Source organism: Enhydra lutris, unplaced genomic scaffold (assembly GCF_002288905.1).
Source record: "Enhydra lutris kenyoni isolate GAN:26980312 unplaced genomic scaffold, ASM228890v2 scaffoldscaffold11, whole genome shotgun sequence".
Classification (NCBI taxonomy): domain Eukaryota; kingdom Metazoa; phylum Chordata; class Mammalia; order Carnivora; family Mustelidae; genus Enhydra; species Enhydra lutris.
The window spans coordinates 33,822,390-33,839,648 of record NW_019154095.1 but is presented as its reverse complement, the minus strand read 5'-3'; the positions used below and the strand labels follow the sequence as shown (position 1 = coordinate 33,839,648).

At 41.3% G+C, this 17,259-nt stretch overlaps 1 protein-coding gene across 1 annotated transcript in view; it reads right to left on the bottom strand.

The window, feature by feature from the left end:
- Positions 1-16,958, bottom strand: part of LOC111144610 (potassium calcium-activated channel subfamily U member 1) — a 150,025-nt gene extending 133,067 nt beyond the window's left edge. The window contains exons 1-2 of the mRNA XM_022498994.1: positions 16,812-16,958; positions 13,993-14,112 (exon numbers count right to left, since the gene is read on the bottom strand). Of these exons, the coding sequence (XP_022354702.1) occupies positions 13,993-14,112; positions 16,812-16,958 (267 nt within the window). The remainder of the gene's footprint in view (positions 1-13,992; positions 14,113-16,811) is intronic.
- Between the last annotated feature and the right edge of the window lie 301 nt (positions 16,959-17,259).

The following is a 17,259-nucleotide window of genomic DNA, read 5'->3' as shown; positions in this document are numbered from 1 at the left end:
CTTATACCAGATGTATAATGCTAAAAACAAAACAAAACAAAAAACCAAAAACCAAAAAAAAAAAAAAAAAAAAACCAAAAAAAAACCACAACAGCAATCTGGAACTGAATGTTCAGATTCATTCAACAATTTCTGGAAGGAATGAGGGGTGGTGTGGTGGAAAACATGCCAAAGATCTTTTTTTTTTTTTTTTTTTAATATAGATATAAAACATACAGAGATATATAGAGGAAATATAGAATGGAAAATTTGTTCTGAACTTGGCTTGCCTAGTATGTCTATGATAGTCTATTAAAAGTGGAATTATAGGGGCGCCTGGGTGGCTCAGTGGGTTAAAGCCTCTGCCTTTGGCTCAGGTCATGATCCCAGGGTCCTGGGATTGAGCCCCACATCCGACTCTCTATTCAGCAGGGAGCCTGCTTCCTCCTCTCTCTCTGCCTGCCTCTCTGCCTACTGTGAGGGCCTACTTACCCCGGGTGGCTCCACCTCGGTTGAACAGCCATTTTGTTGTTTATGCAGTAAAACTTAAACTGACCATGCCCTCCCTCAGGGGACTTAAAAGTAAGTCCGGGAAACTAGTAAAATATGATTGACCAGTCCCAGGTAACAGAGCCCAAATACAAGGGCAGGTAAGGCCAAGTGGAGACATCCAATCACTGTCTCCCTAAAGAATGTGGGCCCTGCCTTTTTTGGCCTCAATTCTGACCAAGGTGATAGGCTAATTCAAATATCTACTATAGGGTAAATTGTAATTCAATTGGCCACCCGTGTGTGACCTACCATGACTATACAACTTTCTCTGTGTGTTACAATCTCATTGGCCACCTGTGTGTGGCCAGGCTCAACCACATGGCCTTTGCCCTATAAAAGTTAGTCTATAAGGCTGGGAGGGGTCGCCTCTCTGTAAGAGGTGGCCCTCACCCGTCGGTTTGATTCTTGATGATTGGCGCGAAATAAAGCTTTGCTTGACCTTTGCTTTGTATCAGTCTCGGTCCTTTGATCACGGACCCTATCACTACTCGTGATCTCTCTCTCTGTCAAATAAATAAAATAAAATAAAATAATAAAGTGTAATTATAAAAATCAAAAATAAGAAAATAAATAAAAGTAATAAAAATGAACAAATAAACGAAAATATCAGCCAATGGTTAATGCTTAGCTTACCCTGAATGGTTTACATGTATTATCATATAATTCTCCCTACAATACTCTAAAGGAGGTTATTCATATTGTATGAATGAAATCCAATTCAGAAAAGTTAATTTGTCCAAGATTACACAGTAGGAAGTGGAGGAGCCAGTGTTTGAGGCCGTGTCTCTCAAAATTCACAGTCACCATATAATTCTGGTCTCTCCAGTAAGACAAGGAACTAAGACCGTGACAGAGCTCTTAGCTGCCTAACACCTATTTTCCTTTTCTTTACTAACTTATCTCCCATTTGCTTTTTTTAGGCCAGTTGTATTTAGATATTCTATTACGCAGCAAACTCAATCTCTAGGTGTTATGAAAACCAATAAAACAAATCACCATAAAGGAGAATAATCAAATTCCCCAGGTAAATTAATAAAATGTATTCTAAGTCAATAAGAGAACAGAAATCCAGTTCCATGGTATTTATAAGAGACACACTTAACAGGAAATTAGACAAAAAGATTGACATATAGCTGGGTAAAGATATTCCAATCAAGTATGAATAAAACGAAAGCAAAGTTACATGCTAATATTGTGTTCAGAACTATTTAAGCAAAAAAAAAAAAAAAAAATCCACTGGGACAATAATATTTCATATAGATAAAAACACAATCAAGCAGTAAGATTCAATAGGTAACTATGCAGTAATTGATACTATAGAAAATATACAATTTAAAATGTGTTGGAAAGGCAAGATATTTGATAAAACTACAAAATGAAAATGAAATGAAATTGAAAACTTTTGACATGTCCCTTTCAATCAGTCAGCAAATAATTAAGGATATGGAAAATACCTACAACATAATTAATAATGCTTATATATCAAACATAATACATATTCTTCCAAGAGTCAATGGAGCAATAAAAATTGAACATGCACTGGGCAACAATGAATCTTCCCATAAATTCCATAAACCAGAAGTCATAAAGATAGTGATATTCTTGGACCATAAATTTTACCAAAGTAGAAAAGATGGCCACTCTATCCCAAGGAAACAAAAGCTACGACATTCCTCTAAATAGATCATGAATCAAACAAGAAATCAGAATTAAAATTTCAAACAAGATGAATTAAGCACTCATAAAAATAATAATCCTTGTGGAAGTTTGTGATATATGACCAAAGAAGGACTTGGAGGAAACATTTTTGTAAAACAAATTCCACTCAAACTGGAAAAATTAGGCCAGCACAGAGCATAGATTGCGGGCAGGGCTGCGCAAGCGCGGTGGGACTGCGGGGCCAGGCAGGCACAGTGCTGTCCTGCGGCTTCTAGGCTAAGTCGGGTGAGGTGCGGCCACCGTGCAGAGGAATACAGGGATCCCCGGATAGATAAGGAATATTACTGCTGACCTTTAACGAGCTGACTGAGGAGGAAGTATGAGGGCAGCTCAGGAAGACTCCCATCATCAAACTGGCCCAGCAGCGACAATAAATTCTGTGCTCAGAGACCCAGTGACCAGTAGTGAATTGACGAACACGAGGAAACCAAATACTGCCAGAACCCTCAGGACAGAGACATGGGAAGCTGTGCGAAGGGTGCAGATTAAGCAGTGCTGCCCTGCTTTTGCCGCTGGATGGCGAACTATCGACCGTAACTCGTGGACCGCCTTCCACCAGGCCCTAGAAATCCCAGAGCCTGCGGAGGCTGGTACCCATCCTCGGGGCTGGCTCTTTCTACCAGGTCGCTGTGTCACCAGTTGACCCGTGTGGCCGCTTTCTGACCGGGCTTCCTGGGAGAAGCGGCCCCGGCGGAGGGCGGGGCCATCGCACCAGCTGCCCGAGGCTCTCCACAACCGCGCCAGGTGATGAGGAGGAAGCTTGAGGAACCCAAGATGGCCGAGGCTGCCCCGCCCTGGCCCGTCACCACTGCAGGTGGAGGGACAGTAGAGGCTCCAGACCCTCTGCCATGAGAAACAGCGTGAGCCGCTGCCACGTTGAAACATAACGTGTGAGTTAAGGTTGTTCCTTTAAAGGCAAGCTTCCCAAGGTAGAGCAGCATGTTTATTCCTTATTAAGCCTTTGGTGGCTGGAACTTGCTCTCCCTGCCTCATCTTCTGTCAAAGGGGAAACATGTCGATGTGGGGATATCTCCCAATAAACTCAGGGTCCATCCAGTCAGCTCTTTCTCAAGCTTCGGGTAGACTTTTGGATGATAGGAAAAGAAGCAGGCTTTGGATCAGAAAAAGTTTATTCAAAAATTCTCACCCTGATCTGATGGGGTAGCATGTCACATAGTATCGTCATTCATTAAAACTGACCAGAGGGAGGGAATGAAATTAAACAAAATAAATGGGGGGAAATGGGATATTGAAATTAAGAAAGATAAGGAAGATATTAATTATAGGTACATATGTGTATGTCACTGAAACTCATGAAATATAGAACTCTCCAACAAGGCTAAATGAAACCGAGAGAGGGACATGGGCCATCATGAGAGAGGAATGGTGTGAATTAGGTGTAGAGAGAAAAGAGAAGTGTTCTTTCTAACCAAAGTTAGAGTTTAGTCTATAGAGCTGTCAACGGAGACCTTCAAAATTGCATTCCTGCTAGTGGCTCCTTTTCCTTGGAAAATTACCTCTGGCTTCAAAAAACAAATCTTTTCATTTAAAACTAAGGGGGCTGTATTATTTATTGTGCAAATACATAACCTTCTAAGAATGAAAGTTACTCTATTAACAGACCAGAAAACTGACAAAAACTTGACCTTATGATCATCATGCTTATAAGATATTAGCATGTTGATTCAGTAATTACTTCTTAACCCATGTAAGAAACACCTAGGAGAACAGGTTTTTAATCTCAAGATAGGTGCAAGAAACTAAAAGACATCTAAACTTTCTGACAACAGCCTCTAAATTTTAAAAAAAAATTTTCTAGATTGAATGATCATTAAATTGTTAACACATCTGGTTAAAGCAACATAACTATACTACAAATTCTAATAATTTTCAAACACAAGAAGTAAAACCGAATAGGAAATTTACCCAAATGGGGTAGATTTTTTTCAATTAATTAAGGATATAACTTGTTGCTAGAATGAGATAGACTTGAGTATCAATTTTAATCGCTTTTTGCTATTTACAAAATAAATATATATTATTATTTACAAAAATATTAAGAAGTTATACCTATATATGTATAATATGCTAGGCATACATGTGTATATTTACCTAATAACTAATAACTCATGTAATAATTACTTTAATTCTCATACATTAACTCATTTATTGAAATAAACTACAGATGAATAATTCTTATTCCATTTTATAATTTTTGTATTTTATTTCTCTGTGCACCAGATTCTTCATTTTTCAAAAAGAGGTAATGTTAATACACCTGTTTTGTAAAATGGGTTTTAAAAAGGTGATGGGAGAGGAGAACTGGTGAGAGAAGTCCTCAGGTAAATCCATTTTAGGAAATCGCACCCATGAAACCTGGAGAACTGCTACAGAACAAAGCCGGCCCTTTGAAAATCTGTTAGAATACCCTTACCCCACTTTCCCAGGATATTCCAATTTGGAAGACACAAGATATCAGTTAAACTGAATTCAGATCTAATTTTGCCTTCACTGGCTGCATTAACCACTCACTTTACTAGTCTCCACAGAGAACTGCCACAAGAAATACTTTTTTATTATTTCAAAATTTAAATTTTATAGATACAACTTATGGGGGAAAAGAGTTGTCTTAAGTCACCTAAACACCTAAAGAAAATATATCTGAGAATCATGAGGCCACGGTTCCAGGTGGTGGGGCCACCAGCGTCGTGGCCGCCGGCGTCAGGGCCGCCGGCAGCTCGGGGCCACTGGCATCAGGGCCACTGGCGGCTCTTACAGCTCTGACAAGAGCTCTTACGAGAGCTCCAACAGCTCTCCTTCTTCTCTTTCCAACGACTCTCCTGCTCCCGCTGACTCTCCTTCTTCTGCTCCCTCCGACTCTCCTTCTTCTTCCTTCTTCTGCTCCAACAGCTCTTCTTCTGCTCTCAACAGCCTCGCAGACCAACCTTTATGGGGGTGGTTGAGCCCCGCCCACACAGGTGGCCAATTGAATCCCAATTCACCCTAGTGGATATACGCGTGCCCCACCGATTGGACGTCTCCACCCGGCCTGCCCCGCCCCTACATCCGGGGTCCACAAGCAAGTTCCTCTGGGAGGGGCAGGCCCTTACATTCCCCCCTTTGGAGATTAGTCAAATCCTTGACTTTTCAGCTAGTACTATGTTATATTGAGCATGTAAGACTAACATTTTATTGCTCCAATTTTCTTTAGTACAAATGACATTAGTGAACAGTCGGCTCATTTTTCCCAATTCCGTTCATCTAATTTCCCAGCTATACTTTACATAAACAGGTAACAATAGGAGCAACAATAAACTCACAGTTTTTTTAGTCTTAGTTTTAGTCCATGGTCAGCGGGGTCTGTTGGCTGCAGCTTCCATCTCTGGGGGGCGTCCCTACTCTCGGCTCGTTTGACGTGACCCGCATGAACCCAGGCCCTAATGCCTTCTACTTTTACTGCCGTGGGGGTGGTTAGGAAAGCAGTAAACGGTCCCTTCCAGCGAGGCTCCAAATTCCCCACTTGATAGCGATGTATCCAAACCAAGTCCCCGGGTTGGTAAGGATGTGGTTCCACCACCGTCTCTGTCCCAGTGTGGGCAGTTTGGATCCCTGTGTGGGCTTTTTTAAAGACAGACTGTAATGCCTGCAGTGACTGGAGTACAGACTGATCAGTTATTTCTGCTAGGGCAACCTCCTGTAGCCGAGGACAAAGCGGGGGGGTCTCCCAAACATTATTTCAAATGGGGTCACCTTGTTTAAATAGGGTGTACATCGTGCCCTGAGGAGGGTGAAAGGAAGGAGATCTAAGACTGTATATGCAGTTCTTTTGGGGCCCAGGAGGGAAAGTAGGGTATAGGGGTTAGGCACCATTGGGTGTATATCTTCAACCCGTTTATTAACTTCCCACAAGTCCTGAACGGGTCGGTACTCCCCAGTCTCGGCCTTTTTGACAGGCAGCAAAGGTGTGTTCCGTGGAGATTTGCAAGGAACTAGGATCCCGTCTCCTCGGAGGCAGTTAATGTGTTTTCTGATCCCTTCCTTTGCTTCCTGGGGAAGGGGGTACTGCTGAATGTGAACAGCCATAGCTGTTGCCTTTAATTGTACCACCACTGGAAGCTGTTCCTTGGCCAAGCCAGGGGGTTTCCCTTCTGCCCAGACCTGGGGAAACTCATCCTATAGGATTTGGAGAAGGCTCCCCCCCTTTGTCTCCTCTGGTTTTGAGACTGGCTCGTAAAGTAGGTATTCATCTTCTGCTGCCATAAGCACTTGTACAGTGGGTTGTCTCAAGGTTACAGTCATGTCTCCTTCGGAGAACTGAATGCCAGCTCATAATTTGTGGAGGAGATCTCTTCCCATAAGTTATATGGGGCATTAGGGAGGACCAAAAATCGATGTTTAACTACTCCTGAGGCCAAATTTAAAGTCCTTTCTGTTGTCTGTTTATGTCTCTCTGTGCCATTTGCTCCTTGTACCTAAACTTCTTCTCCAGATAGTTTTCCCATAGGTTTAAGTAATGATGAAAATTGGGCTCCCGTGTCCACCAAAAAAAAAAAATCAACTGATTTCCCCTCCACTTCAATTTTTACCTGAGGTTTGGGGAGGGGCTCTGAACCATGGCCCCTTCAGTCTCTGGTGGAAAGCATTGCTGTCTTCCTTTTGGGGCACTCCCTGGCCCAATGTCCTTTTCCCTTACAATAAGCGCACTGATCTGAATCTAAGTCTTCCCACCTGTCTTCTCTGTGCTTAGGCTTTTCCTTCCATTTACTATCCCCTTCCTGTCTCCTTCCCACTTCATGTAATGCCAAAACCTTAACCAATTTTTTGTCTGTTTTTCATCCTCTTGTGCATCCCTGTTGTTAAACACCTTTTCTGCTATTCCCACTAACTCAGTCAGATTCTTCCCTTCAAATCCTTCAATTTTCTGAAATTTCCTATATTTGGAGCTGACTGACTGGCAAAGCAAAATTCATTGCCCTCTGATTTTCGGGTGCCTCAGGATCGATCGGGCTATACATTTTATAGGCTTCAATTAGCCTTTTAGGAAAGCTCCTGGAGACTCATTCTTACCTTGAGTCACCGTACTAATTCTGGTTTAGTCCGAGAGCAACTTTTACTCCTGGAAATTCAGTTCCAGGATTTCAACATATCAAAGACCTGTATTTGTTCTGAAAGTCTCCCTTATGAATTTCCTTTAAGGTGGAATTTATCTTACGAGAGAATTAAAACAATTACAAATGACAAAAAACTCAGAATAGATATGGTTAAATATCAAACGATGACCCTTATCAAAACATTAAAACTTTAGGAAATGTATAGAACCTCTGGAGTAGTTACAGCATTTACCCAAATGTAACCCAAGGTTTATCGTTGATTTAGCAGTACTTCCTGAGTAACTTTGCATATCAGGGAAAAGCCTTATGAGTCAAAGAGATCTCATTTACAATTCTGGGTGGACAAAGAAAACCATTTACATTTTCTTAGAAACATCTCAATCTCTAGTGAAGACTAAATATTAACTGATTGTGAACTGTTGCACCAGCAGTTATGCACAAAACATGTTTACCAACAGATGTCAAAAGCACATAGTTCCAGCAACCAGCGCCCTAGCACTTCATCCCATTTGTCATCCAAGCAAAACTTCAAAGCTTCAGTTTACCAAAGACTCCAAAAGCTACTTTAACAATTACCCATTAAAACCCTGAGACAGTTCACCATCAGCCCAGCCATCCCTTCGCCAACAGACCACATGTTCCACCGGGGCCCATTCCACTTCAGATGCCATGCTTTCCCTGCCAGCAAGGGGGAGGGGCTAGGTAGTCCACATTGGGCCAGAGAAGGCAAGGAATTCCCCGAAACAAAAGAAGTTTCGGCAGCTGCTTGGGAATATTCCTTAAAGTCTCTGTCTCGAGGTCGGTTCATCCCTCAGTGCCAGTTCTGCTTACCAAAAGTGGCCCACTAGGCACTCATATTCCACGCCTGGCCCCAATGAGCATCAGCATTGGACACCTTAACCCGGCATTAGACTAACCCCAGTTGGCTTGTTATAGCCCTTAACACACGAAATGAGTGAGGGAGAAGCCCCACATCTATTATGAGGAACGGGGAGATGAAAGCCAGCATCCCCTTACTCTCTGCTTGCCCCATTCCTTCAATCATAAACAACACAATAGACAACAAAAAGACAACCGCAGACTCAGCTATCCTGCCACCGGTGGGGATTTTCTTTATCCCCTGACCGCCTAGGGGGACTCGAACCCCTCAACCATCCAGGGGGACTTGAACTCCCCGGCAGGCCCCTGACTGCCCAGGGGGACTCGAACCCCCCAGTGATCACCTAGGGGGACTCGAACCCCTCAACTGTCTAGGGGGACTCGAAACCCCCGTCTGCTTACGGGGACTCGAACCCCTCAACTGTCTAGGGGGAGGCGGGGGACTCATACCCCCCAACCATCTAGAGGGACTCGAACCCCCCGACCGCCCAGGGGGACTCAAACCCCCTGTCAATCTATCAACAGAGGGATGGGGCATCCCTGCATCCATTCCAGCCCTGGGGAGCATGGCTGCGTCCAGCTTCTCCCTGGTGGGCTATACCCTGGAGCTCCAACCAGACAGACAGATAGGATCCCAATACCCAAGATCCCAATACCCAAGATCCCAATACCTCCGGAGGCTTTTCCTAAAAATTCCGATGCTGGCTCAGTTCTCGTCGTTTGATCCCGGGCGAGCCCCCAATGTTAGGGTCCGTGATCAAAGGAATGAGACTGATATAAAGTGAAAATTAAACAAAGCTTTATTTCACGCCAAGCATCAAAAATCAAACTGACCGTGGTCAGGGCTGTCTCTTACGAAAAGACAACGACGATGATCCCTACAAGGTCACTCCCAAGAAGGCCGCTCCAGACGAGGCTGCTCTGCAGATGATGCCGCTCCCTGGTCGGAGCCACTCCCAAGAAGAGGCCACTCCCAAGAAGGCCGCTGCTGATGAGGTCGCTCCCCGGACAGGGCCGTTCCCAAGAAGAAGCCACTCTGGAGGAAGCCGCTCCCAGGACGAGGCCGCTCCCAATGACAAAGAGGCAATGACGACAGCAACGATGACAAGGAGGACAACACTGATGACACAGACTTTGCTCCCCATGACACCATTCTGACAAGGCTGCTCCCCAGAGGAGGCCACCACTCCGGACGAAGCCGCTTACCAATGAGGCCGCACCCCAGACTAGGCCACGGAAGAGGCTGCTCCAGACGAGGCTGCTTGCCGATGAGGCTGCTCGACAACGAGGCTGCTCCCCAGAATGACGTGCCTCCAGTGAGGCCCCTAGCCGCGATTCCAGGCAGCGAGGCCACTCAGGGTGGGGCCAAGGCTTGGGGTGGTGAGGCCTCTCACGGCGGGGCTGTGGCACGGGGTGGCGAGGCCGCTCACGGCAGGGCTGCTCCTCTGTGGTGGCGAGGCTGTAGGCCATTCCCCGCGGTGCCACTGCTGAGGGCCGCGGTTCCAGGTGGCGGTGCTGCCAGCGGCTCGGGACTGCTGGCGGCTCTTACAGCTCTGACAAGAGCTGGAAGCTCTTACAGCTCTTAAAAGAGCTCTTACGAGAGCTCCAACAGCTCTCCTCCTTCTCTCAGTGACGACTCTCCTTCTGCTCCCGCCAACTCTCCTTCTTCTGCTCCCGCTGACTCTCCTTCTTCTTCCTTCTTCTTCGTTTTTCTTCCTTCTTCTGCTCCGACAGCTCTTCTTCTTCTGCTCTTGACAGCCTCACAGACCAACCTTTATGGGGGTGGTTGAGCCCCACCCACACACAGTGGCCAATTGAATCCCAATTCACCCTAGTGGATATATGCGTGCCCCACCGATTGGACATCTCCACCCGGCCTGCCCCGCCCCAACATCCGGGGTCCACAAGCAAGTTCCTCTGGGAGGGGCAGACCCTTACAATTGTTTTAAATAATCGGCTATTTTTTTACTCATTAATTTCTGACTCTTTATATTCTGTATAGATTTAATGTGTTTTAATTTTTTGAGATTGATAATTCATGTAATTGTTTTCATTTATCAAAATATGTTTTTATTGTTAGGCATTTACCTCAGAACCACTTCCATCTTGTACTCTAGGTGCAAGGGGTATGTGGTGTTTTCATTATCATTGTTTTTTAAAGATATTTCAAGTGTTTTGATTTTTCTGAGTGAAGGGTCTTTTGAGAGAGGGAAATAGTACGATTTGTAACTGTAAGGTCTTCGTTTTTCTTTTCTTTTTTTCCACCCCCTGGGTTTATTGTTTTCTTATTATCGTGTTGTAGTCAGTTAATATCTATCTATCCTTTGTAAGTTTCATAATTGAGACTGTTTTTTTGTGGCCCAATATATGCTAAGTTTTTACAAACAGTCCATAGACACTTGTAAGTTTAATTTCTGTTTTCAGTATATGGAGTTTCATCATTTCAGTCAGCTTTCTCTTAATAATTAAGTTACTTTGATCTTCCTTATGCTTATTATTGTTAAAAACAGGTCCAAAATGGAGTTGCTTATGTTAAGCCCCATGAAAGACTTAATACCTAACCTAATTGTTTTAGCCTTTCTTGGGAATGCAGTTTTGAACCAATCAATCTGGAATTTCCTGACCAGCACTAGTGAGGCAATCTGCACAATAAGACCATCTGCTCTATCCCCTTAGGGAAGATGATCTTGCCTGAAAACATTTTTCTTTTGTTTTGCTAACAGCTTCCTTGTTCCATTCTTCCTATAAAACCTTCCCATTTTTTACAACTCCTCAGAGTGTGTCTCTGCTTGTTAGACCCATCTAATGCTACCTGATTCATGAATTGCTTGATAAAGCCAATTACATCTTTAAGTTTACTTGGCCAAATTTTGTTTTTTAACATTTTTCTATTTATTATGTCCTTATATGATAGGTGAACTAAAATCTCCTACAACTAATGTGTTTTTAAGATTTCTGTTTATACCTTACAATTTTTATTTATTATCTTGAATTTATATTTTTGGTGTAGGTATTTTTTGGTGATTCTTGGTATTTGGTATTTTTGGTGATATTCATGTTGTTATATTTTGGTTGAGGTTTGTTACATTTACCATTACAAATGTTGTGTCTTGAATTGTGTCCCTTCAAAAAGATGTGTTGAAATCCTAACCCTCAGTACTACAAAAAGTGACCTTGTTTGGAAATAGGGCCTTTGCAGTTATATTCAAGTTAAGATAAGGTCATGAGTATGGGCTCTAATTCAGTATGACTATTATCCTTGGGAAAGGAAAATTTGGATGTATACACAAGCAGAGGAGACATTATGTGAATGCCATGTGAAAATTAAGGCAAAGATCTGGAATCATGTGTGAGCAAACGCACACCAAAGATTGCTAACCAACCAGCAGAAACTAGGGGAGAGGCATGGAACCACTTGGCTCTCACAACCCTTATAAGGAACCAAGCCTTGACTTTAGACTTTTAACCACCAAAACCACAAGAGAAAAAATTTCTGTTGTTTTCTGTTGGTGTATGGTACTTTGTTCCAGTGACCCTAGGAAACTAATACAGGTTATTTGGCTGCATTTATTGTTTTTTGTTTTTTTTTTTGGTCCAGAATTCAAACTTACCTGATATTAAAATGTGCTCCCAATTTCTGTTGTCACTTGCCTGGTATACTTTTGACAGTTCCTTTATTTTCAAACTTTAGTGCCTCTTGAATTTTTAAAACATAATTAGACCATGTCAGCCCCATGCTCAAAAATTCCTCAATGACTTCCCTTTGCATTAGAGTAAAATTATTCCATTGTATGAAGTGCAAAGCATCGCGTGATTCTTCCGTCTCTTCTCAGACCTCGTTCTGCCCTGCCCTCTGGAACCTCTAGCTCAGAAGTCTCACTGTGGTACTTGGAGTAAGCTGAGCTCTTTACCTCCACAAGTCTGTTATCTCTGTCAGCAACCTTGTTTCCTCTACTCTTTAGTGGCTTTATACTTCTGGCTCTTCATGTCTTAGCCCAAATCTTAGCTTTTTAGAGATTTCTTCTCTGATCACTCTATCTCATGTGATCTAACTCCTTTTCCACCAAAACTCTCGAACACGTCACTCATAAGTCCCTGATAGAATAGATAACCATATGAATTTGTCTTACTTATTTATATTCGTATTTGTCACCTCTACCCTCACTAGAATCTAAGTCCCTAAGACTTAAGACTCTTGCCTGCATTTTCACCATGTGTAGAATATTGGCCTTGCATGTAGTTGGCAAACAGTAAATATCTGTTGAAAGAGGTAAGGGAATTACAAAGAAAGAAAGAACGGATGGATGGAAAGGAAATCTACAAGCCTTTTTTTCCTCTTCTCAGCCTTTCATAAAATACTTGCTTGGGACCCCTATTGAGAAGTACCTTTCAATGTTATGGTGTTTATTCTAATCTAACCTTTACTCTGTGCCTCCTGCTGTTTCAACTACTTAATCATCAGCTGTAACAGATTGGGAAAAACAACAACAACAACAACAACAACAACAGTTCTTCCATTACTAAAGACGTAATTTTTATTGTTGTGTAATGGTCATTCCTTCTTCACTCACTCCCCATATGCAGTGCTCATATGGTGGATGGTGTAAGTTCTCTTCTCCCTCACCCTAGAGACCTTTAATATGTTATTCCCAATATTATCCTCATACAGTCACACATGATTTGAGCATTCAAAGAGATCCTAGCCAAGGAACCCCTGATCTAATTAAAAAGAATCACTAAATTCTTCTTTAACAAGTCATACTGACAGGCATTTCAGAAAAGGGACCAAAATCAGAAGAAAGTAAAAAGGACAGGTACATTCCCAGATGATTCAACATTCCCTGTAGATTTTATCAAGAATTGTATATATTTCCAAATATGTTTTAAAAAGTAATTTTATCTTAATTAAACAACATTAACCAGAAAAGAGCAACATTTTCACCAATTACAAAAAAGCAAAGGATAATCTCTAGCTTCCACCGTATCACCATCTGATGGCAGCATACCCTCAAAATTTAGATTCTATTTTTTAATGTTTCAGATCAATTTATTCCTTTATAGGGCATCTTCTATTTCCAGACAATGTGATATAAATATTTCCCTGGCCTGGTCTGTTCTCTTAAGGAGCACGCAGTACAATGGAAGAGACAGGAATATACACAGATAATTTTAATAACTGTGCAATGAATAGTATAGAAGCTTAGAGATGGACTCTTAGCCTAATATGAAGATAAGGTAAGAGTTTTCCCTATGAGATTATGCCTGAATTGAGTTTTAGCATTTGCAAGTTACCTAGATTAAAATAGGTAGTAAAATGATGAATATCATCATAGAGAGGCAAAAGAAACTAGTTTGTAAATGACGAAGAGACTAATGGAATAAAAGGAGGGGGAAATAGTTGTATATTTTCAGGCCTGATGATCCACTAAACATCACATTTTGGGGACACATCTACTATATGCCAGACATCCATTTATGTACAAGGAAAACAAAATGAACACAATCTTTGTCCTAATAAAGCTTTTCTTTATCAATTGAAACTATAATGCCAAGTAATTATATTCAAATTAAAAACAAGCAAGATAATGGATAGGGAAGAAACAGGGAGACAGCAGTGGGATGGCAGTGATATTTTAGATAAGGCCACCAGGGAACACCAGATGCTCACCTAGGTGATAAAATTATATACACCAACTATAATCACACTCATGGCTAAAGTACATTAGTGAGCTAACAACGAAAATGCACTTACCAACACTTGCCCCACAAAGGTCTGTGCTGAGAGCAGCATTTCTATATGATTGCGAAATATTCCTTGGAAGTGGAGACTTTCCAAATGTCTATTACCGATGCTCTTTGTCAAGAGTAGTTCCTATAAGTAAGAGAGAAGAAGTGAGAGTGAGCTGCATCCCAGAGAAAAGATCCCAAAGTGTGTTGGTGGAACCTCCTGCTGTGTTATCAGCCAGACATCACTACACCTTGTCCAACCCAGAGAACCCCAGAGTTGCTTATTCAGCATATTGTGAAATGAATTCACTGGGTTTGCATTTTACTAGCCTTTTGCACAGCTTTTTAATTAGAATTCTGCAGTCTTCTCCATGCCTTCTTCACATGCTCTCAGTCCTAGACCCTTCAAACTGACATTATGGTAGTGATCAGGGTTGGGAGTAGCATGCTTCTTCCCGCTCTGGGAATATCTCTTATCCTTTTCTATCAAGATAAATGGACAAAGGAAAAAGATCGCAAATTGATTTTTAGTGATTACTTAAGTATCTGCTCCTTTTTTTTTTGAGGAAGAAGTTGTTTCAACAATTTTATGTTACTTTTAGTTCCTTATCTGGTGACACATCCTGCTGATGTAATCCCTCCTCATATTTATAAAATGTCTTCACTTATATTTAAAATTTATAGTAATCTTATGAAGTAAACAAAAGTGTGATTAAACCCACGATGTGCTGATAAGGAAACGGGGGCATAGAGAAATTACATGACTGGCCCATGAGCAGGGGATGAGGTACTCCTGGAGTCTGAACTATCCCCATATCTGTTGATAAGCTACCACCAAAAAAGACACAGGTAAGCTAGGATTGACCATACCATGCTGCCTGAGACCCTCCGACTTTTAGAAAAACTCATTATATACAGAGCCAGGGTTTTAAAATGACTTAATTTTTCTACTCATAATTTCTGAATGGTAGAAGAGAAGTCTCATTAAATAACTATCTGATAGAATTCATATCTTGATCAATAATTTGTCCTCTAACACTTATGACTCATCATGTGCATTCCTAAGATGTTGTCTGAGACTTGATTTTAAAAAGTTCAATATAACATTAATATGGAATGCTCCTTTGAATTTCATTATGAAATTAGAGGGCCCTTCTGTGGGAAAACCACTTGACCCTAAGATATAATAAAATTATACTTATGAATATAGTAAACATCTTAAAAATTCACATTTAAGGAGAAAACTACTCCAAATAATTTTTAAAATGACTCTGATAGTTGTGACATTTTTTGCATTAGGCCACTTTCCCAAAGGCTTAAAGAAAAAATACAGCACTGTCAATTTAATTGAATATAATAAGTTACTGAGAAGTCACTCAGCTTATATCAAATTCTCTCCTCAAGGTCCAAAACCAGAAAAGTAGAGTATTCTGGTGGCTTGGACCCTACTTCTTAACATTGTAATAGTTGCCTTCTATTAGAAATTAAAAGGCATCTCTGGACAGAAGGTTAGACATGAATTACATCCAAAAGAAAGGAAAAATACAACAAATGTTTATAGGCAAATGGGTTCTCACATTTTTGTAACCACACAAAAATAAATACAATGGGGATAAAAGACACATTTTCTGGAGCAAAAGTCTAAGGAGATTAAAAAATTCTAGCAATTCAGTTGTTCATTGGGAAAAAGAGAAAAAAGGTAGAAGGCCATTACTCATTTGTGTACTCTATCAGTCTTGTTAAGTAGTAAGTGCACCTCAGAATCCTTTCCACAGTTTTTATGCCATTGCTTAAAGTCTTAACAAATAATTAAGAATAGAGGGAACTTATTTAGCAACAAAATCTATAAACTGTAGTACTGGGTACATGTTGAATGTAGAAACCTGAATTCCATTTTATGATATTGCCAATAACCTTAAAAGTTACCAAGTTATTAAAATTCTGTTATTTTATGTCGAAGTTTACTATTAAGAGAAATGTTTTAAGCAACTTTTCAATATCGATTACAATGCACAAGTGAAATGTGTTCTGTTATGAAAATTACTATATCAGGAAGACAAAGTCTGAGAAATATAAATTGGAAACAAATCACACAGGGCATGATAAAGCTCTTTGCCTTCAGCCACTGGTATTAGAACAGCCATTATACAACATTTGAGAGTTTTATTTCAAGCTCTTAAGGAAAATCTTATCTGAATAAGATACCATTATTCTCATCATCATCATTTGCCAGCTGTTACTCAACAGTACCCACTCTTGCAAAGCTTGTTTGGTTGTGAAAAGTGTCTCTGAATTTGTGGCTGGATGGCATGTGCATGTATGCATGGGTTTCTGTTGAATGTATGTACAACTAGGTATGTTGTGTTAACATGGTATATAAAAGACAGTGTACATGTGTTAAGTACATATGCATCCTGCATGCGTGATTTATGAAAGTAAGGTTGACCTGATGGTGGGTTTTGCTTGCCTCATAGTACCAAGAACTACTATCATTTTAAAATTCAAAATAGAGGCATAGATACAATGTTTGTGGACATTGTTTCTTTTTTCAGAATAGTGACCTTCTGTTTCCAGAGGTACCATTCATCATCAGCCACACCAGACACTGCTTCTCTGAGTGGTGGGAGAGGAGGCCCAGCTCTGTACCTGTGGCCTTTGGAATGGCATCCTGGGGTCCTGTTTCCCCACCCCTGGGGGAGGATCCACCCCTTTCTAAGGCACTAGATTAGAGCTGGTTCTGTTAGCTCATGAAAACTGAGTGGAGCTTAAATTGTTTTCTAAACCCAATCACTTGTCAAACCTGTCTCAGTCTTCACAAGTGGGATCCAAAATAAGGAAACTGACCAAGAGAATTCCTGTTCCCTTGATGTTTTGCCATTTTTTAATGGTTCTCCAGATTAGTCTGAAAATGAGTAAGATGAGGAGTCCAAGGAAGAAGGTCACAAAAGATGAAAGAATAAATGCTACTTGGATCTCACTTGGGCAGGGCATTTTCCCAGATCTTCCCCACTATCACTCTATGGCTTTGTTCAAAAGATCAGCAGACGGAACTGCTGGGCTTCTGTGATGTCATGATCACATGTAATGATTCCAGAAATTAGAGTTTAGTGTATTACTGAGTCCTAATGCCAGGTGTAATAGCAATGAATGATTCCAGGAACAAGGGTCAGCTAACCACTGCAGTGCTGACTCACAGGTTGCAAAGGAATGAGCAGGAGAAAGCTAGGGTCCACAACATGGGTCTTCAGAAGATAAGAGTTCTAGACTGATTCTGTTACTGACTTTCTCTCTG